The sequence below is a fragment of the Pleuronectes platessa genome, chromosome 1, assembly GCF_947347685.1.
Source record: "Pleuronectes platessa chromosome 1, fPlePla1.1, whole genome shotgun sequence".
Classification (NCBI taxonomy): domain Eukaryota; kingdom Metazoa; phylum Chordata; class Actinopteri; order Pleuronectiformes; family Pleuronectidae; genus Pleuronectes; species Pleuronectes platessa.
This window is the reverse complement of record NC_070626.1, coordinates 3,333,433-3,355,611: the sequence shown is the minus strand read 5'-3', so window position 1 is coordinate 3,355,611 and position 22,179 is coordinate 3,333,433. Positions and strand designations below refer to the sequence as shown.

At 39.9% G+C, this 22,179-nt stretch overlaps 1 protein-coding gene across 1 annotated transcript in view; it reads right to left on the bottom strand.

Moving 5' to 3' along the window:
- The window catches only part of LOC128439206 (transmembrane channel-like protein 3), a 40,365-nt gene extending 19,202 nt beyond the window's left edge, over nucleotides 1–21,163 (bottom strand). The window contains exons 1-5 of the mRNA XM_053421912.1: nucleotides 21,042–21,163; nucleotides 18,257–18,403; nucleotides 6,700–6,775; nucleotides 4,870–4,951; nucleotides 2,452–2,558 (exon numbers count right to left, since the gene is read on the bottom strand). Coding sequence (XP_053277887.1) covers nucleotides 2,452–2,558; nucleotides 4,870–4,951; nucleotides 6,700–6,775; nucleotides 18,257–18,403; nucleotides 21,042–21,163 — 534 coding nt within the window. The remainder of the gene's footprint in view (nucleotides 1–2,451; nucleotides 2,559–4,869; nucleotides 4,952–6,699; nucleotides 6,776–18,256; nucleotides 18,404–21,041) is intronic.
- Nucleotides 21,164–22,179: the final 1,016 nt, after the last annotated feature.

Below are 22,179 nucleotides of genomic sequence, written 5' to 3'. Positions count from 1 at the left end.
CCTCAGGCTACAAACTCAAATATGAGGAAATACGGATGCTCTAATCAGCACTAATGATTATATGAACAAAACATTTCCAGAGGTAGAGTCAAAAAAGAATATGGTTAAATATACAGTGATCCAAGTGTTACATGTCACTGCAGGGCCGGCCCAGGCAATTTTGGAGCCCTAGGCGAGATTTTATATTGAATGTGTGTGTGTGTGTGTGTGCAGGAGAGGACGCTCTGCAACTGATCTTCACGGACTAGATGTTGGACAGAGACTTCACGCTGCTCTCTGAATATGGACTCCAGCATCTGTCTCTGATCAAGATGGCGTTGAAGGTTCCTGGAGGAATGACGGCCTGACAGAGACGACATCCTCCCATACCACCACTTTGCTGCTTCACAAAGCTTCTTCCTGTTTACAAATGTCGAACCTTTATTCCAATAAACCTTTTAACGATGTTCCCAAGTTGCCTTGAAATATGTTTGAAAAGTTGCTGTTGCACGAAATAAAACCTGGTGCTCTGTAATGTATCATCTTTAATCATTGTGTGGGTATTAGGAGGTTGAAGTGAAGCCTCAAGACTCTTTAACTTTACTTTACTACATCTAAAAGGAACAGGTGGTTTGACTGAAGGCCTGCAAAGCCTCTATTGACCTGGATCAACAAAACAGGGAATAATAATTATTCTATTGCACCAAATCAGTTCCTATGGGATTTGATACCTTTTTAGATGAATAACGTAACAATAAAAAATTTTCAACACATGAGCGAAAACAAACATATGTATTGGTTAACTGTTTGTGTACATGTATGATCCAAAGATGAGACATCACTGTGAACAAGTGTCATGGTTATTTTTATAATTCTTTCTCATTGCCTATCAAAGTATTGAATCTAAAAATAATCAACTTTGTAACATAGTCTATTCATTTATTGATTCTGGAATTAATTTGTAAATAAATGCATTAATGCATTTGTTTTTCTCCATTTTTTATTAATTAATAAAATCTTTTTTTTTTACAATTTCCTTGTCACTTGTGCTCTTCCATTGAACTCAGTTTGTCACTTTACAGGATCATTTCATTCCCCCACACTTAGCTGCGTTCAGGTTCTGCATGGAACAAATCCAAGGTGTGTCTCACACAAAATTATTGAAAACTAATATTCAGTTTCCTTGTAAGAAACTTGTGAGACTTGTTTCTCGTAAGAGGTGTCTGCTAATGCTTCCCAGTGCTTCGCTGCCGGTGCAAACAGCCCGATTGATTAACATGGGTGTGGAAAGGAGGCGTACAGCTTTTCGAGGCGCTTTGCGGTGCTTCTGCCTCCATTGTGTCCACAAGGTAAGAGGACGATGGTGTGACGTTAATGCATTGGTTAAAGTATGTACCATGTCCTGATAAATCAGCCTCTTGTGGCGCCCTCTCGTCATTTTGTGGCCCAGGCAACCGCCTATGCCACCTATGCAAGGAGCCGCCCCTGTATCACTGTCAAAATAATAGGCCTGAAAGTTCTTTAATACTTTGCGGTTGTGTTTCCATTGTGTAGCTTTTGCATTTGTGAAATGTCTCGCCCATTGTAATTAGGTATTAATTCATGCTGTGACAGACGTTTTATGTCTTTAAAAAAATAACAGTACATTTAAGCCATTTATTTATGTTGCAAACACATTGATTAATTTATACATTTATTATTTTAGGTTTTTATTTATCTATCAAAGGTATTCTAACATTACCATTGTACCCTAGCTTAGCTTTATCTTTATATAGTTACACTGACACTTGCCCAAACTAATCTGAAGCTACTGGCCAATTACTCATTCAGGAAGTTCCATTTTCCTTTCCGATATTGCATAAGCTCAGTTCGAAACCCCTCTCCCCCCATTACACAGACCATTACTAGAAAAAAGAAAATACAGATAGTAGCCACGCTACTGTTGTTGTTGTTGGTTTGTTTGTTTTGCTTTTGAAGCAGAAGCTGAAGACTGAAGACTGAGCAGGGACCCGAGTCCTCATGGCTCTTGACTGACTAGCCATGATTATGTATGTCCACCCACATAGTTGTTGTATGTGAATAAGCAAAGTTAATTGCATTAAGCTTGTTTTTACTGTGGTCACAATTCATACCTGACCACACCCGGAGGTAGTTAGGCCAATTAGCATCAGAATCTGACTTCAATGCGTCTCTTTCGCATATATATCTGTACTTTCATTTGGTCCAGTTCTATCAGATAATAGTCTGATAACCCAAAACCTATTGGAATACAGGTGTGAAGGGTATTAATCGTGAAAAGATGGATCTATAGTTACATGTTCACACTGTTGCTAATAGAATTTGAAGAAAATGGAGGGACTGCTATTTCCATAAAACACAAATCAGTAAATCATTATTTACAATAATCAATATATGACGGGCAGAATAATACTTGTTTGTTCATATAGGATGTGGCATCAGAGACATGCTTACCTCTGGTAGAACAATGAAGGCTCCGGTCATGATGGTGAGGACTATGTTAATCCCAAACAACCAGCGCAGGAAGATAAAGTAGGAAGCCACGCCTGACCCAAAGTGACCTCAAAGAGACAGAAAAACATGCATTTTGTAAACACTTTATATACAGTCCTTCAATGGCATTAAACCTTCTTTAAATGAAAATAATCGGCTCTAATGCAATTTACAAAACATACCATGGCCACATTTATGAATACAAAAAATTGTCCCAAGTTCAAGACATGTTCATCGCGAGTTGATTTCCAAATATCAATACGTTTTTCGCTTCGGCAGGTGTTGGAAGCAGGCACATAATTTATGAACACGTTTGAGTTCTAATTGTAATTACACTGCCCACAGTTAGAGGGCGCACCTCAAAACGCAAGAAACAGAGTAGGCCCAAACACTTTCTTGGTGAGTGATGGAAAGATGTGGAACACCAACTTGCTCAGCTTCCCTCTGTAGCTCGACAAAACTCTAAAATGTCTCGACCACCAGAAGGCCTTGTTAATCATCAGCCCTCTCACAAAGAGCCTCATGTTAAATACAAACCAAACTGGCACAAGGACTACCTTATGCCATAAGTTGCATGAAGGCTGAGATGGTTGGCTGTGGTTTTGTTACTGTTGAAATGGTTACTATGGTTTGAAGTATTAGTGGTAATGCACTTTACACATGTTGAAAGTGAAGACTTTTTACTTGTATGTGCATTCTATATGTTAAATGTGTCTATGGCACATGTCAATGCCCACAACAGCCAGAGATAAACCATTCAGGCTTCAACCTTTTCTTTCAGAACGGGCACCAACATAAATTCAGAACTCAAATTTGCCAGCAGTTACTTTGGAGATGATAACATGACAAAGATCTGTGAAACAGTCTCTCTGTACAAATGCATTTTGATAAGAGGGATCATTGAAAATCAAAACATTGGGGTAAGTACTTTTTTGGGGGGATATTTGTGTATAGATGTGATCAATGTTAGCCTGCTTCTCATTTTTCACGAACTATTACATTAATATACACACTGAAATTAGAGTACTTGCATGATACTACTATTATTTCAACCTTGTTTAAAGTGCACAGGGGCTTTGCCAAGCTTTAAGCTTTTCCGACACCATCGATGGAAGTATGACAACCATGTAGTTGTCCTGCTGTGGGGTTGTGCTTGTGTTTCAGGCTCCTGTAGGCGGAGTCAGACCCTTGAGATCAGCATGGATGTTGCCCATCTGGACTGATCAATATTTAAGAGGCCTGCAGACTGGGCTCTGGCTCTCTCTCCCCTTCACCAGGTCTACCTCCACCTGGATATCCCAGCTTGGCATTTGCGTGACTCTTACTTCTTTACACCCACCCACAGAACTGGCTACCACATTTAACTTTAAGTTTAGTTTTCTTCGTAAAATAAATACTGCAACTTCTGAACTTTGTGACCTTCCTTGTTTCTTGTTGCACAACATGAGCCAATGTGTACACAAGGAAGACCTGTCTTAAATCCTGTCTTAATTTTATTTTACAGAAGGCCCTCTATGCCAACACTGAACTTTAGCCATTTCATAGATTTAGTGAGCATAGTTCCCAATATCAGTGAGGGAGGAACAGGTCTCTCAATCATAGGAAGTTTGTAGCTTTCTTGGATGAAGTCAGTGCCATTTATGGGGACGTGTGCAGCGGAGCAGGAACAAGGGCTGGCGTCAGCAATGAGGCCAACCCAGGAACAGGACCAGGCTGGCTCCCCAACAATGCATATTAAAAGAAATGCACTACAAACATGAGTTTTTGCACTGGGTGGCAGTGTTAACTTTTGCATCATTATGAATTATAATCTTGAGACCTATTGCACTGATAATCCAATAAGTGCATTCAACATCCATGAGGGCCCATTTGTTTTAGGGATTCAGTATCTTGCCCAGGGACACCTTGGCATGCAGATGTGAAGGCTGAGGATCGAACCGGTACCTTCTGGTTGGAGGATGACCGCTCTACCACTCAGTCACCCCTTGATATAATGTTCTATCACTCAGGAATAAGTTCTGTTTTTGTATTAAAGTTCAATACTTAATGCACTTGAATATTAATTTCTGGTTTATATTTAGTTGTTTTGATCAAATTCTTTAGTAATTTAATATCCACTAAATTTGGGTTCTTGAGCGATTACTAAAGTTGAAGGTTCACGGTCAGACATGGTCTGGTCCACTGGCAGTAAAGATAAAACTTGTGTGGCTCTCTACATCATCAAAATTACCCATCCCTAAATTAAGAGATTAGAGAGGGGATTATTTCAAATAATGATAATGAAATAATCCCCGGATACCACTGACTTTTACAAGCAGCATAAATTATGATTATCAGTGATGTTCATACATTTTCTCTGCAGAAAAACAGACAACTCACTTTCAATTTTCTTGATCCTCACTTCCCAGGGAATGAACAGAACAACAATGTTGTACAGTACACGGGAAAGTTTCTTCAGCAGCTGCAAAAGAAATAGGAGTAAGACCCGTGTTCTCCATAACTCATATCTAATAACTATCTAGACTTGAAGCAATGATTAAAAAAAACATGGTGACAGAGATTAATAACAATTTAAGATGTTGACATTTGTTTTGTGATTGTGTTTGATGATACAATCAGAACTGAGATGGTTAATAATTAAAATAAGGTCAGGCAGACAAATGACTCTGATTGTTGATTAACTGGGAGCCGAACTGTAGAATTAATACCATATCAGCACACCGCTCACTAAAAGTCAATTTATTCTAATGGAGCTTGAGCAGCCTGAACATTTTAATTAAACTGAGCTATAACAACAGGCTATAAATTCACTCATGCTGCTGTGGTGCAGCTGCACAGCTCTTTCTCTCTGCTGATCCCATATGTGTGTATGTAATACAGACATACAGATCTGCAGTGTGTGTGTGTGTGTGTGTGTCTGTCTGTTCAGCCCATATGCTTAGTAAAAATCTGAACTCAGCAGGCTGTACAAAGGTAATCCAACATGTTTTATTATTCTGGCTCTGCATGGTCAAGTTACTGCAGTGCAGTGGAATGACACTAAGATGCTCCTCTCAGCACATAGTCAGACAGAGTACGCAGAGTTGTGGCCCTACAATACAGAGCACATATTACAATGAAGTTGCTCACAGTGACACACTGTAGGAAAGAGGATGTAAGTAGAGTCAGAGCAGAGCCATCTTTGTTGGTATGTCCACTTAGAGGTTATGTTTTCATCCAGATGGATTAACACAAGAACTTTGTAGCAGGATACCGTAGGGGTCAGGATATAAACCATTACATTGTCAGTGCATATGAGAGAAAGAACTACATTACATGCCACTGGCTGGTACATGCACAACTGCAGCCGAGACTATGAGGTCTGACAGTCATGCCTGTGACAACAGCACAAGTGTGTGAGTGCGCATAAAATGAAGAAGGATGAAAATAGCACTGCAAACAGCTACAGAAATAGTGCTGCACACAACTACACCAGTGTAGAGATCTCTTACGTTACTATGAGAACTGGGAATTTTGTTCATTCATTAGAAAAGTGTGGCAGGACAAATTTGAATTTGGTGGGCTGCCACAGTATATAATAAATGGAAACACTGCTTCGACATGGTGAGATAGGGCATTAGTCTTGATAGAGGTATGCCTTCTCAGAGTGCCCTTCTAGTTTCATGTTTGCACCACTGTTCTGATCCATCTTTGTTGTGTTGTTAATAAAAACTCTGTGGCTGCTTTAGACTTGGACAGGATAGGTTCCTTTCATAGTGTGCCTTGACCATCCCTTGACATGGCCACTGTGCTGAGTAGATCTACAAAAGCTTTCAGGAGTGCAATAATTATTCTAAACCTATTAACAATAAAGAAACTGTTCAGGAGTCACCCCTCGATCAGCTAGCGTCCAATCACTTTCGGTCAAAGTCAGTTTGTTTCCTTGGTTTATACACATGTAGAGAAGAAAATAAAAGTTAAAAAAACTAAATGTTAAAATATACCACATTATACAAGTGATAGGTGACAGAATCGCAAAGCAGTTCAGCAGCCCATGATGTCACCACTTTTAAAGTGAATGAATAGTGTTCCGGTTGAATACTCCTATTTATATGCAAGTCCTGCTGTGCTATTAGTATGTGATAGTATTATATGGTATAATATTATGTATTAGTACATTGTTGAAGAAATGTGAGAGTGGATGATACTGAATGAATTGTATGTACGTACATCAGCTCCTGCAGTCTGGTAGCCTCTGGTTCTGGTCAGTCGGCCCTCATACTTCAGAACAATCTCTCTGGCCTGCCTAGAAAACACACACAGACACAGACACACACACAAACACACACACACTCACTCCAGTAAGGGTGGTATCTTTATTACGTGTGAAGACTCCTGTTCATATATACAGGCTACATGCTCTGCTGACCTCACCACTTCTTGACAAATGTTCGGTTGCATAACTCTCATTATCTGCATATGAATTCCAATATTGTCTGTCTCTCTTTCTGTCTGCCAGTCTATATGTGTAACACAGATCTCGCAAACTGTTCATCCAAATGGCTTCAAATGTATGTTTATATGTGAAAAAGTGCCTTGAAAGTGCAGTGCCCCTTTTGGTACAATGTGGACACACGGTTCCTTCAGTATTAATACAAATAAATACAATTAAATAAATTATAACAATGCTTTATACGGAGTGGAATTAAAAAGCTTTTATTTTGACAGGTTGTGAACTTGGGTCTGAAGGTTGTGTTGATTGCTTAACAGACCTCTGAAAGAGCTGCCATGAAATAGCTGACATGTAATGCATTTCAGTTAATCATTCAAACTCATACAAAAACCACACACGATTCTTCTCTGCAGATAAATCCACACATCAGCACACAAAAAGTGACAGTATATTGTAGAACCTGGTTCACTAATGTGAAGGAATAATTCTGAAGTAGTAGTAGAAGTAGTTACCACAGGCCAACTAACAGGCATATTTAGAATGGGCACTACACTATAACTGAGAAACAATTAACATTTTCTACTTATAGCAGGTGTGAAATTCAAGAATATTCCTCACCTAATATCTGGTTATTATATCATCAAGAGTCAAGTTGACTGTTCGAGCCCCAAAAACCCACAGGCCACAGGTAAATGTCCCAGTGCCAGATTTCTAACCATTGCATACATAAAACAGGGTATCACCTGCATGCAAACCTTGAGCGAATACATACAAGCATTTAGAGGCAGGAAAAATTGGTATGGCAGATGGTGATGGGTGAATTAATGTTTAAGAACAATAAATACTATTTAATAACATATCTTTAGACTGTGCATCACAAATTACTTTAGATTTGTGTCTGTAAAATTGCTGCAGGGAACAGTGCTGTCAGGCGCACAGCGGGCACTGGAGACCACCTAAATAAATACATTGTGGTCACCTTTTAAACTTGTATTTCCAAATAATGTCAAGGGGGGAGGGGTTAGGATACCACTAACTGTCGTGATCAATTTAGCAAGGTGTGCAGTAATCAGTCAAATTGCAGTAAACATATGAATATTGTGGTGACACCATGCTACGTTATGGATGCACTGGCACAGCTAAAGGAAGATGCGAGTAGTGGGATTGTTCAGGAAGCATGAAGACCTCCTTTCCTGTGATGATGAGTGGCTAAATAGCAAATCAAGATCCCCTACAGCTGTGCTTTTGGAGCTATGAGCTGAGGTGCATCCAGTAGACAGGCCGACCTAATGGAGCTGGGCCAGACCAGTACAAATTCAAGCTCTAACCAATCTGGATTTCTGGCAGCCAGCGATTTACATTATCAAGAATCACTTGGTACACCATAAAAGCTTCTAATTGGTGTTTGCAACATTGCTATGCCTATATTTTGTGATGTAGGGTGTGATAAAACATCCTATTTTTGGAGTAAATGGAAGCAACACAGCGCCGTTGGTATCTGCCAATACAGCCTTTTATTGTAATAATACCAAACGATTTACATACATTTAAAACAATAGTGAGCAATTAAAAAAGGGACAAAGGGGTCATCAGTGGTCGCAATGGTGGATCCAGTATGGCGGATTCTATATCTTGCGGGCTGATCGTAGTGGTAATGGTCGATCCTGTGTCGCGTTGGCATCATATAATGGTGGTGGACCACGACCGAGGCGGCGCCTGATGATGGATCCTAATAAGCGGCAGTGGACAATGACTGTGGACTATAGTGGATCTGATCTGGATGGCGGATCATGATCTTGCTGGCTGCTGACCATAGACTATGATTGCAGCAGGACTGCTTGACATATAGTATTGAAGTTATCCTTCAAAATGTTTACCCTCATCAATGCTGCTTAAAACTTTAATCTTGATGTTTTCCTACACGTGGCATCTATTGCACTTCTGTCCGTCCTGGGAGAGGGATCCCTCACATGTGGCTCTCTCTGAGGTTTCTACGTATTTTTACCCTGTTAAAAGTTTTTTTAGTCGTTTTTCCTTACTCTTGCTGAGGGTTAAGGACAGAGGATGTCACACCATGTTAAAGCCCTATGAGACGAATTGTGATTTGTGAATATGGGCTAAACAATAAAATTTGATTTGATTTGTAGCCAAATCCTAAAGAATAAATTTAAAAAGCCCTCTTCTTAAACCCTGTTCCTACTTCCCTGATTGACAGTTCAAAAAAAAAAAGAAAAAGGAAAACCTGACTAACTTAACTATCCTTCATATAATAAAAAATACATTCAGGCAGCCCAGACAAGGCCTAGTGAACTAAGAAAACGAATCTGGGTGAAGTGCATAATGAATTAAGGAAAATACCAAACTAAACTGTAGCCCAACAAAAAAACCCTAAGATCACAAAACAAGTTCCTCACAAGTTAACATTTTCCAAATTCTGAAAATTTTTTGGAAAAAAGGCTTTGTTTTAAGGCTTAAAACACACAGTGTTTTAAGCCTTAAAATCCACTGGAAGTGGCTAAGCTGGCGGATGTGAAAACAATGGTTTGTCCGATGGTTCGTGAATGCACCTCGTAGGAAGATATGAGAGGACATTTAGGCTAGAAACATGAAGTAAATGGCGCAGTTTCAAGTCAAGTATGAATGTTGGGGCTCGTGGACACTTGGATGACATCACACGAGCAATATTGAGGCATGTTATGTTTTTTCTATCGTTTGATTTAATCTGAAGTCTTGGTCACCATTGACTTCAATTGTATTGGATTCTACTGGAACAAAGTTTACCCCTGAGACTACAGAAGTGTAGGTGGCTGAACTTAAACACTTCAGCCACCCCTCCATCGGCATCGCGGTGAGTAGATAATGAGTGACTATCCCTTTAATGCCAAAGTTGACAAACCTAACTCCTCCTATAGTCCATCCTCTCTGGTTCTCTCAGTCCCTCTCTCTCATTCACTTTCAAGTTTCAATCTTCCCTCTGCCGTTGAACTTTCTGACCTCATTCAGATATCCAAGCCATTTACCTGTCAGTTAGACCCTCTTCCTACTGTCCTAGTAAAAGCCTGCCTACCCTCTCTGGCCTCCCTTATAACTGTCATCATACATTCCTCCCTCACCACTGGTCTTGTTCCCTTACCTTTCAATTCAGCTGCAATAACTCCTATACTTAAAAAACTTAAGACCCCAACCATTTCAATAACTTTTGTTCTATTTCTAACTTACCTTTTCTTTCCAAAATCCTTGAAAAACTGTTAATTTCAGATCCAATGACTTCCTCAAGGCAGCTTACTCCAGACTGTTTCTCATTAATGATTTGAATTCTAATCCTCTTTGATCTGACAGCAGCCTTTGACACCATCTCTAACCATATTCTCCTCAGACTAGCCTCCATTGGCATCCACCAACACATCCTTGGATTGGTTTGAATCATACCTCTCTTAGTTCAGCCAACTTAAATCTTAAAAATCTCATGAATTTTCAGGACCTACAGGTGTTCCCCAGGGTTCGGTCCTGGGGCCGCTTCTGTTTTTCATTTACTTACTTCCTCTTGGCCATATCTTCTCTAAATGTAAGATACATTTTCATTGCTATGTGGATGACTCCCAGCTCTACGTTTCCACCAAACCTACCTCCATCCTTCCGTCAACCTCCCTCCCTGATTGTCATGGTTTTGTCTTTTTAGTGTTTATTTTTGCCTCTTTTATTAGTGTATGAGTGTTTTTAGTTTAATTATTATTACCTCCTCGTATTTCATGTTTATCCCTGTGTTTATGTTCGTTTATGAGTTGTGTCTGTGTGTCATGTTTGCCCACTCTCTGTGTTCTGTTTCCTGTTTTATTTAGTAGTTTCTGCTCCCAGTGTTTTCTTTCTTCACTTCCTGTCTTTGTGAGTGCCCCTGCCTTCCCTGTGTGTATATAAGTCTCTGTGCTTCTCCTTGATGCTTCGTTGTCGTAATCTCTTGTCCTGTCGTAATGCTTCATCTCCTGAGCTTGCGCCCCCTGCTTCTTCTCTTCTCTTGTAACTTTCTACTGTTTTCCCCTGTGTGCTCTGTGTTTTTTCAGTTTTGAGATTCCTGTATTTGTTGTTTTCGCCTGTTAAATATATTTATCATTAAAATTACTCTTTTTGTTTAAAACTCTGCTTCTAGGGCCACCTGTTTAACCCAACCTGACACTAATAGCCTACAGGAAATTAAATCCTGGTTTCCTTACAATTTCCTCAAACTCAACAGTGATAAAAACCGAAGTTCTCCTTATTGGCACCAAATCCACCAACAAAATCTGACGTTTTTTCCTTCAATATTGATCATTCTCCAGTTTCTCCATCCCCTCAGGTTAAGATGATGGCTGTCATCCTTGACAGCACACTATCTTTCAAAGCTCACATCAATAATGTTACCTGGTCTGATACATCTACTAACATTAATCGCCTCCGCCATCCTTCACACCCAAATTGTTTCACTAAATGCCTACTATTGAAAACTGAATACTGAGGTTTTAAGATTTAAAAAATAATTGTTTACCTTGATTCCTCTAAAGCCAGTTACAGCATATTGCACTCATTAAAATAAATTGCCTTAAGTAATTATGCAGCTTTACAGCCCATAAGACAGTGAAACCAGCCCATCCTTTCACAGCACAGGGGACAATTCAGAGGGCTATATGATCCATGTTGTAATTAATGCAGCCGTTCAAGGTACACTTGACACACTCCTTAGCCATGGAAAGCAACTGTAGCTTTTAGAGTTGGAGAATAGACATGGTTTATCTTATGATAACATGTTTTCAGTTAGGCTGAGGTTTTTGTCAACAAACTAAAAGTTGTCAAGTGCAGATAAAAATGATTTGCCATGTGAAATGTGAGCTGCTGCAGTTGGAGCAATCGCAGACATTCAGTTTGAAATTAAAACGGTTATAAAAATGCAGACTTCATCCCAGATGATGGTAATAAAACTTTTTCCGGTTCTAACAAACTGCCACTATAAAACCTGTTATCCATGGCACATACTCAGCACATCTTAAGCTCTCTATCGGCTGTCGTTCTCTCTGTCTCGGCCTGCACATCTGCCAGTCCAATTACCTGTGGTTCAAATTGAGATGGAAGCCTTCACAGTTAGTGTCTAATCACACGTTCTGTCTGTATATGAAATGCATATCTCACTCTTTTTTATTCTTAGTGATCCTGAGTGCAGAGTAAATTTATGTGTGATTTGGACATACATCTGACATGTCAAACTACCACTTAAAACCATCCCCAGTTCCTTTTGATATTAATTATTTTATCTCAGCATATTGGACTGAGCACAGACAAACAGCACAGCTGCTGATCGCTGTCAATTAGGGATGTCCCGATACAACTTTTTCACTTCCGATACGATACCGATATTGTAGCCTTGAGTATTGGCCGATACCGATATCAATACGATACGATATAGGCACAAATCATACATATATTTATTCCTTATTTTGTTGTGTGGAATGTTAGAAAAGGCTTGATAAAGTGATGTTACTGTTACTGATGTTGTAGTGATATAACAGAAAACAATAGTCAGCAACAGTAGGTATAGGAACCCTCCATGGCGTGCATGATTGCATCAGCTGTGTGCGATCCCCTGAATTCCCGTGCATGTAACACTGCTCTCTGCAGTGTGAAGTCAGTGTCCACCCAGTGCGCAGTCAGGCTCAACAGAGACAGCGGACGATGGTCTGAGCTCCAGATGTCGGTGGTGAAGCTTATAGCATTTGCCTTCTCCACGTGTGCGGCAATACACTTTTTAACCTCTTCGTGCATCCGGGGTATAGTTTTGTCTACAATGTAGTGGCGGCTAGGAATAATGTAGCGAGGTTCGAGGTGCTCCATTAAGCGTTTAAACCCGACATTACTCACCACCGACAGGGGCTGGTCATCAAGCACAATAAACTGGGCTATCTTTTCTGTTATGGCCATTGCCTTTTTGCTGTCCCGTGGTAGTTTGTCACGTCTTGCAAAGCTTTCGGCCAGCGTGGGTTGCTGAAGCGAGCCAGAGGCTTGTTGCTTCGTCTTGCTGCTCTCGCGAAAATCCTCATGTTCTTTTTTGTGGTGTTTTTTCAAATGTGCGATGAGGTTGCTTGTATTGAACCTTCCCGGTTCTGTCCCTCCACGGGACACTTGCACCTGACAAATGTTGCATTTAGCTGCAACGTCTTTGTCCGAGTTTACGGTAAAATACTTCCACACAGCCGACATCACTACACCTTGCTGCAGGCACACACGTTGTCGTTGTTGTGATCACGTGGGCTGTGCATGCTGGATCAGAGACGCTCTTCTTCCGCGGCCGGCACCAACGTTAATTAAGGGGCATTACCACCTACTGTGTTGGAGTGTGATCAAACCAGAGTCACCTATTATAGAAGTCCTGGAGCGGTAAATGGACAGCTTATATCGGAGCGCTTATATCGGAGTTTTTAGATTCAGTCCGATAAAATCCGATATTCACTTTTTTGGCTGATATCGGACTGATTTCCGATATCAATATCGGATCGGGACATCCCTACTGTCAATGGAAACAACATTCACAGAATCATTTCCTGTTTGGCAATTTGTTTGTTTTGTAACTACAATGCTTGATATTGAGCTGATTTACATAGCTTTTGTTTTTTAAAGTTTTGAACCCTGGTCTGAAGATTGTGACGATTTCATACAGACCTCTGAAACAGCTTAAATTTTATTCAGTTGTATTTGTATAGCCCCAAATCATAATTTACATTATTTTTTTATCGTAAGCTTGACATGTTAGAACTAAAGCCCCAGTTCAATAAATAATTTAAACAATTAAGCCACACATGTGAACAGTAATACAGAAAATTCAGTTTAATTTCATAACAAATTTTATCATTTCACTACAGAAAAAACATGTAGAATGAACACAATGTTTTTCAACTTCACTCTGCACCATAGACTTGTAAAAAGCTCTGCACACAACGTCCAGCACACAAACATTTACAGTATATTATACAACTGTTTGAGGAGGACTCACTAATGATAAGGAATAATTCGAAAGTAGCTCATCAGCTTTAAATGGTAAATGGCTTTGTATTTCTATAGCGCTGTTCTAGTCTTGATGACCACTCAAAGTGCTTTACAGTACAGTTCTACATTCACCCATTCACACACACATTCATACAGTGCATCTATTTGCAGCACTTAGTTATTCTATGGGGGGCCATTCGGGGTTCAGCATCTTGCCCAAGGACACTTCGGCATGCAGATGGGTCAGACTGGGGATCAAACTGCCGAACTTCAGGTTGGAGGACGACCACTCTACCCCTCATTCACAGCCGCCCACAACACAGGCCAAGAAAACAGGCAAGTGTAGAACAGGCACAGTGGGATGATAAAAATGTGGCTTAGTCGCGCTCTAATCTGGACACAGATTTGTGTACTGTGCGTGAAGTTGCATCTTGTGGGTCATTTCCTATCTCAGAATCAGAGCGTCAGCTCGTTTTCCAGAAGTAACAGTCTTCACTGTAAGGACACAAATAATCCTGTTTTTTTCCTCTAGTGGGTTGTCTGCCTCAAGTGGGCTGACAAAGCTGCAGCAGGCGGGGTGTCAGAGGCACCTGTGGACAAAAAATGACACATTATTAGAGTTGAAAATAAAAACTTACATTATATCATATATACAGTGGGTACGGAAAGTAATCAGACCTCTTTAAATTTTTCACTCTTTGTTTCATTGCAGCCATTTACTAAAATCAAAAAAGTTCATTTTATTTGTCATTAATGTACACTCAGCACCCCATCTTGACAGAAAAAAACTGAAACGCGAAATTTTTGCAAATTTATTAAAAAAGAAAAACTGAAATATCACATGGTCGTAAGTATTCAGACCCTTTGCTGTGACACTCATATTTAACTCACATGCTGTCCATTTCTTCTGATCCTCCTTGAGATGGTTCTACTCCTTCATTGGAGTCCAGCTGTGTTTAATTAAACTGATGGACTTGATGAGGAAAGGCACACACCTGTCTATATAAGACCTTACAGCTCACAGTGCATGTCAGAGCAAATGAGAATAATGAGGTCGAAGGAACTGCCCAAGGAGCTCAGAGACAGAATTGTGGCAAGGCACAGTTCCCGCCAAGGTTACAAAAGAATTTCTGCAGCATTCAAGGTTCCTAAGAGCACAGTGGCCTCCATAATCCTTAAATGGAAGAAGTTTGGGACGACCAGAACTCTTCCTAGACCTGGCCGTTCAGCCAAACTGAGCAATCGTGGGAGAAGAGCCTTGGTGAGAGAGGTAAAGAAGAACCCAAAGATCACTGTAGCAGAGCTCCAGAGATGCAGTAGGGGGATGGGAGAAAGTTCCACAAAGTCAACTATCACTGCAGCCCTCCACCAGTCGGGGCTTTATGGCAGAGTGGCCCGACGGAAGCCTATCATGACTGCAAGACATATGAAAGCCTGCATAGAGTTTGCCAAAAAACACATGAAGGACTCCCAGACTATGAGACATAAGATTCTCTGGTCTGATGAGACCAAGATTGAACTTTTTGGCGTTAATTCTAAGCGGTATGTGTGGAGAAAACCAGGCACTGCTCATCACCTGCCCAATACAATCCCAACAGTGAAACATTGTGGTGGCAGTATCATGCTATTAGGGTGTTTTTCAGCTGCAGGGACAGGACGACTGGTTGCAATTGAAAGAGTGATGAATGCGGCCAAGTACAGAGATATCCTGGAAGAAAACCTCTTCCAGAGTGCTCTGGACCTCAGACTGGGCCAAAGGTTCACCTTCCAACAAGACAATAACCCTAAGCACACAGCTAAAATAACAAAGGAGTGGCTTCGGAACAACTCTGTGACCATTCTTGACTGGCCCAGCCAGAGCCCTGACCTAAACCACATTGAGCATCTCTGGAGAGACCTGAAAATGGCTGTCCACCAACGTTCACCATCCAACCTGACGGAACTGGAGAGGATCTACAAAGAAGAATGGCAGAGGATCCCCAAATCCAGGTGTGAAAAACTTGTTGCATCATTCCCAAGAAGACTCATGGCTGTACTAGCTCAAAAGGGTGCTTCTACTCAATACTGAGCAAAGGGTCTGAATACCTATGACCATGTGATATTTCAGTTTTTCTTTTTTAATAAATTTGCAAAAATTTCTACATTTCTTTTTTTTCTGTCAAGATGGGGTGCTGAGTGTACATTAATGAGAAATAAAATGAACTTTTTTGATTTTAGCAAATGGATGCAATGAAACAGAGTGAAACATTTAAAGGGGTCTGAATACTTTCCGTACCCACTGTATATATGATAAATGGTCTGTAAATGGTCTGAATTCATATAATGCTTTTGTTGTCCTGATGACCATGCAACAGGCTTTAAAGTACAGTTTTTGACATTCACAGATTCAGTCAAACAAATACTGTACATCAATTTGGGGGTTCAGTGTCTTGCCCAAGGACACTGAGGTACGTGGAATGGGGGAGACGGGGATGAATTGCAAAACTTGGCCAACCTTCAGGTTAGAGGACAACCCGCCTTACATCCTGATCCTGTGTGATTAAATAAGACAGAGTAGTGCTTTACTGTAATGCATTTAATGTTAAGTGTGTGCTAATGATGTTACCAGGCAACATACTTTAGTAACTGCTTTCATTAATTGTTAGATAGTGTTAACTTTCATATTCCTTAGCTTTTTGCTAGATATTTTCCACGTCTATGTGCATTCTTTCAAGTACACTCAAACACAGTAATGTAAAATTTTACTGTATAGTCAGCGGACATGTAAAGTAGAGAAATAGTCACAATAACAATGTTACTTACCACTGCTCCAGTCTTCGTTGTGGATTGCCGGGACTACCAGCTCCTTTCTGTGGGACTCGTCATTTGAGTCTGGGAGTTGTTTTTCGAGGGGGGGGCAGGATCTCAAACAGATGATTTCTGAGCCAAACCGCGCTGCAGCAATGGACAGTATAAATAAACCAAAGCGCTTTTTGAACTTCAGAACCTGTAAACATCTGCAAGAAATAACCCACTATAATTATGAACCCGAAAGACTAGTAGGCTTTAATATGCCTGTCGTAATCAAAAAGCTGTACCTGAAAACATAAGAACAAATCCGGGACACAGAAACATTGCTACATGCCCACCGGGGATTTAGGAAAAAATGTCTTCCTAAAAAGGGTTGGAGAACAGGGCCAATTAATAGTCAAGTTAAGAGCTATGTAAAGTTAAGAGCTTTATCTGTCCTCTGCATGGTCTACCCAGCTCTGGGTGTCTCCAAGGATTAAGTAAAGACAAGGATCCAATCAAGGCAAGCAATACGTAGGTAACTAATTCTTCGAAGGAATTTCAAGTTGCATACCGCGTTGGGATGCAGCTGAGGCTATACCAACCCTGTATGCCAAAAATAACTTTCAATCATCATTACTTCACTATGATCTCTATCAACATAATGAGGAATATTTTTTATCAAAGTACATGCTAGACATTCACTGTCATTGATTTTCTTACAATAACCTCACGTAGCAGCTATAAATGGTTGTGTGTGTATATAGGCACTTGCTCCAGTTTGTGGAGAGATGGTGGTTTTGGTTTAATATTAAAAAGGTCAACGGTGATGGGTAAGTATGAGAATCATAGACTTTACCACATTCTCATGTGAAATCAAGGTCTTAGTACTACCACTTTTCGTCACACATAACTGGCACATTGTGTGCTGGAGAAAATTTTGCCAGCATAGTTTTGTAATTGATTCATAGCTCTTTACAAATTATGTAAAATGTCTGTAAATAAAGGACATGTATATATTTGAGCTTGATTTTTGTGAAGCAGGAGGGGGAGACGTGTCGTCCATCTTAATAAACAATCACAGATCCTGCCCGAGTTGTGAAATGATAACATACTCAATGCACCTTTACCACCTCTTATTCTGTAAATAGGCTAGATAAGTGAGAGCTCAAAGTTGTGTTGAAAAACAACTATTTAAGTTTCATTATAGAAGTGATATTGTACGGAAAAAGCTTCTGCAAAAATCAGTCCAGGACAGGTTAACAGTTACTTTCTTCGACACTAATTCATGTTTTGCTAAAGCCTTGTTGATTAATGGATGTGTTTCAGTGACAGTATGAGACACAGTCATCATACCTTCTTGGGCGTTTAGTGGTTGAACTGCTGAGGGTTTGGTGCACTTGCTTTAAAATCCATGACATTATTATTTCTCAAGAAATTAAATTATCATGTGTGTGCGAGTGCGTGTGGGTGTGTGCGTGTGTGTGTGTTCAAGAACAGAAGGGACACATTTATCTACCAGTCTGCAGATACACAAGAAACAATAAAACAGAGGGGTACTTTAGAACTTTGAGCTTGCGTCTCATTGGCCAGGGTCTGGTCCGGATATTGGCGATGATTTCTTTCTGGTACTGAATGTTCTGGAACATTTCCTCTGGGTCATTGCTGTCCACCCGCTCATCCTCTTTATCTTCATCATCTGAGGAGCTGCAGTATAGGTCAAAGGGGTCAATGATAACTGGTCACTTCATGAGACTATGTAGGAAAGATAAATAAAGTGTCATCTCAGGGACTGTATGACAGCAAGAGTCATCAGGAGACCATATAACCCCCCCCCCCCAGAGATCACTCATTATTTCTTTGTAAAAGGTTAAAATCGTATGGTCAATCCGATGGCTGCCTTTTCCACAGCTACCTGAGGCTGAACAGTGGACAGTTTGATCCCCTGCTTGTGTAGGCGGCAGGACCTGAGTCTGGAGAGTTTCCTTCTTAGCGAAACAAATTAGTTAAAGTGTGCTGTCCACTAACCAGAAGGTTAGAACCCCAAAATTACCACTGACTGTGTGTAATGGATAAAGTGTTGTGTAATGAAGATTTGAATCAGGACTTGTACTGTAAAGTGGTTTGATGAGATCAGAAAAGTGTTGTGTAAATGCAGGTCATTTACTAATTAGTAATTTTATCAGCCGGCAAAATGTAATTTGGTATAAAACAGATACAGTATATTTCAATTATGAATTTCTATAAAATGTATGTCGATCATTGTGATGGGAGATTTTATATTTAGTTATGTTTCATGCAAGGAATGACAGTTATAGATGGGAATGTTATTCTGAGATGTATTTCTGTGTGTTTCAAGACTGCAACATGTGGGGGTCAGCTTGGCAGACTCAGATGTGTATTCGTTAGAGATTCGTCTGTGCCTCTGCTGAGACAAAAGGTTTTCACACCTAGAGTCTTTCATGGGTCATCCAGCAGAAACTTTGAGTCTAAGCAGATGCCTGATGTAAATGTGTATTGAGACTTTGGAAGGGGTCCTTCATTCAGATTGGAGGTGACCAAATCTAAGCCTGAAGACAACACGCAGAGAGCTGATTGGATAAACATTCTACCTCTGTGAAAGGAGGGGCTTATTTAGTATAAATCAAATGTGATTCCATTGTTCTGTGCCATTGACCCCAGTCTGACTAAGTGACAGGGTGCTCTGGTCCCTAGTCGCAGCTAGGTAGAATTGTATGAACCAGAATTGATAATTGTCTTTGCTGTGAAATGTAATAAATGTTCCATTACAATCATCATATTGGTTTTGTTGATACTATCCAAAGTTGGCAAGTTTCAAAGATAATCAGAGCTCTGACTTCTTCACCAGAGCCCTTGTGCTTTATCGTTTGCAGATCCAGGAACACTGCATTGTGGATCGTGATCATGGTTGCGGCCACATCACGGATCGCAGCTGTTCCTGACTGCAACTAGATTGCTTATATATAAAATAGGCCTACTCTTATACAACTATTATTGGCAATACCTCTCACATTACAATTGTCATTACTCCTCCCCCCACCCTGGTCAAACATTTTCTCTTGTAATATTACAAAAAATTGACACACCTCTCCAATTTTGTTAAATCAATTCTGTTAAATCAGAATTGATTTAACATGAATCAATTCTGATTTATGTTAAATAGTGTCTTTCCTCATTAATGTTGTAAATTTTGCTATTTTGTTCACATTCTCTGTTACAGGCAAAATCGATTAAACTACCTGGGAGAGGGATCCCGCACTTGTGGCTCTAACTGAGGTGTCTGTTTTTTTCCTATAGGGTTTTGTTTTAATTGTTTTCCTATAGTCTTGCTGAGGGTTAAGGGCAAAGGAAGTCACACCAGGGACAAATTGTGATTTGTGAATTATTTGTGAATCACGAGGGAAGGACCGTTAGGCACTGACAACAATGCAGATATATTTTTCACTATCTGAGCAGGCAAAGTCCGAAATGTGGGCATATTTAAATTGTTGGAAGTTGCAAACCCTTTTTTTACGCAATCAGAATAATTAAGTAAACAATCAGATATATACAGAACATACTGCTCTATAAATTGGTAAACATTCCATTGTAATAATCAGTCCATAACTTTGACAATTTATTATAATAAAACAATGTTAAAATATTACCAAAATTAGGTTGAAGTTAGATCATAGTACCAAAGTGTGTGAAAAACCTTTGAATACAAGGATAACAAAAAATACATTTCACCGCCTTTCATCTGATGTGTAAAATTTCAAAAACAATTTTTTTTAGAAACTAAAAGAATTAGTAAGGAAGAAGAATTTCTTTGTTTTTTTCACTTCCTTATTTCCTACTGTATTTGTACTAATTTCGGTGCTTTTGGTCTTTGTAAAATATACGTTTCTCCATAAAAATAAACATAAGTCTTGCAGACGGCAGCAGTTTAAGTGACCTGACTGGGCTTTTAATTATCTAAATAAATTAGATGAAGTCGGTACAATCATTTCTGACAGAATTTGGTGAAGCATAAAAAAAGGCTAGACAGGATAAAGAGTCACCACTTGTGACTTGATATACAATGTGGCGCTACAGGTCAGATTTCCATGGAGGGTAATATATAGTAACACAGCACAAAGGAAAGTACACTTTATAGTGTTTCCAGACTATTTGATTAAGAAGTCCCTAATTGTATAACCTACGTGATGTCATTTTAAGCTCAGAAAGATGACAGCCATAAAGAGAGGGAGAAAGAGTGAGATGGGCGGGAGTGGAGCAGATGGGCTTCCCAGAAATCCTGATAAAGGTACACCTGAAGAAGTGAAAGCAGACGGAGCTAACTCACCCCTGCTGGTGGTCCTGGTACGCTGAATAAATCCTTCTGGAGTTCTTTCTGATACTCTTGTGTCTCTTGGCTGCAGACAGAGACCTGCTGCTGCCAACCAAAGAATCAGACACTGTGCTCATGTTGTCTCTGCTCAGAGTGCCAGAGCAAGACTGAGGTCATGAAATCAGCGTGTCAGCAGAAACTGCCTGCTTCTCAGGCTGACTGGACTGGTGTTTCTGTGCTGGGGCAACCTGCTGCTCCGGAGCCCCAGTGGAACATCCCAGACCACATCAGTACAGATTGAATCACACCCACTTTGGCCAATCACAGGCAAACTGACTGCTTAAAGAGACAGCACCATCAGTTTTAATATTGACATTTTTTTTACATCCTGAATTTACCTATTCCACAAACATCTGTTTGTTTGTTGAACGCATATCTTGTAAACCACTATCAACTTCACAATTTGCTTGCATATTCTTAGTGGTCTACGTAAGTGGAGTGCTGAGCTTGGTTCGATTTGGACAAACGATAACAGGAAAACAGCACTGCAGTCAGTGGAGGCGGGGCTTAACAGTCAGTCTATGAACTGAACATTTCAGATAAATTACAACAGTAGCTGACAACTGGTGGCCCGAAGGTCAATACTGGCCCGTCGACAATAGTATATGTCTTGCCAGATCATTTTGATAATAATGGGGGGGGGGGGGGGGCTCCGGCAGTAACATTCAAAGAAGAACTTTAGCAATATCTCCACAAAGTCAAAGCATGTTTTAATGCTGCAATGCTTTACACCCAGCTGAATTACAGAGCTTTGATTTTTAAAAGTTGTGAACTTGGGTCTGAAGATTGTGCTGATTACTTAACAGACCTCTGATATATCCAACATTCATGTATTACAAATAACAGCAGTTAAGTAAATCATTCAAACTAATATATAAATCACACAAGTGAACAGCAATAAAAAAAAAATCTGTGAATTAGGTGCAAAATGTATATTTGTATTGTATCTAACTACAACATATTTAGATTAAGTTTCAGTGTATTATGTATTAAAGGCAAATAAGATATAACATGATTCTCTTCAAATATGTTATTTAATGTTAGAATACAATCCTGAAAAATATTAATTTGCAGAAGTAGTTCTTAGAACACA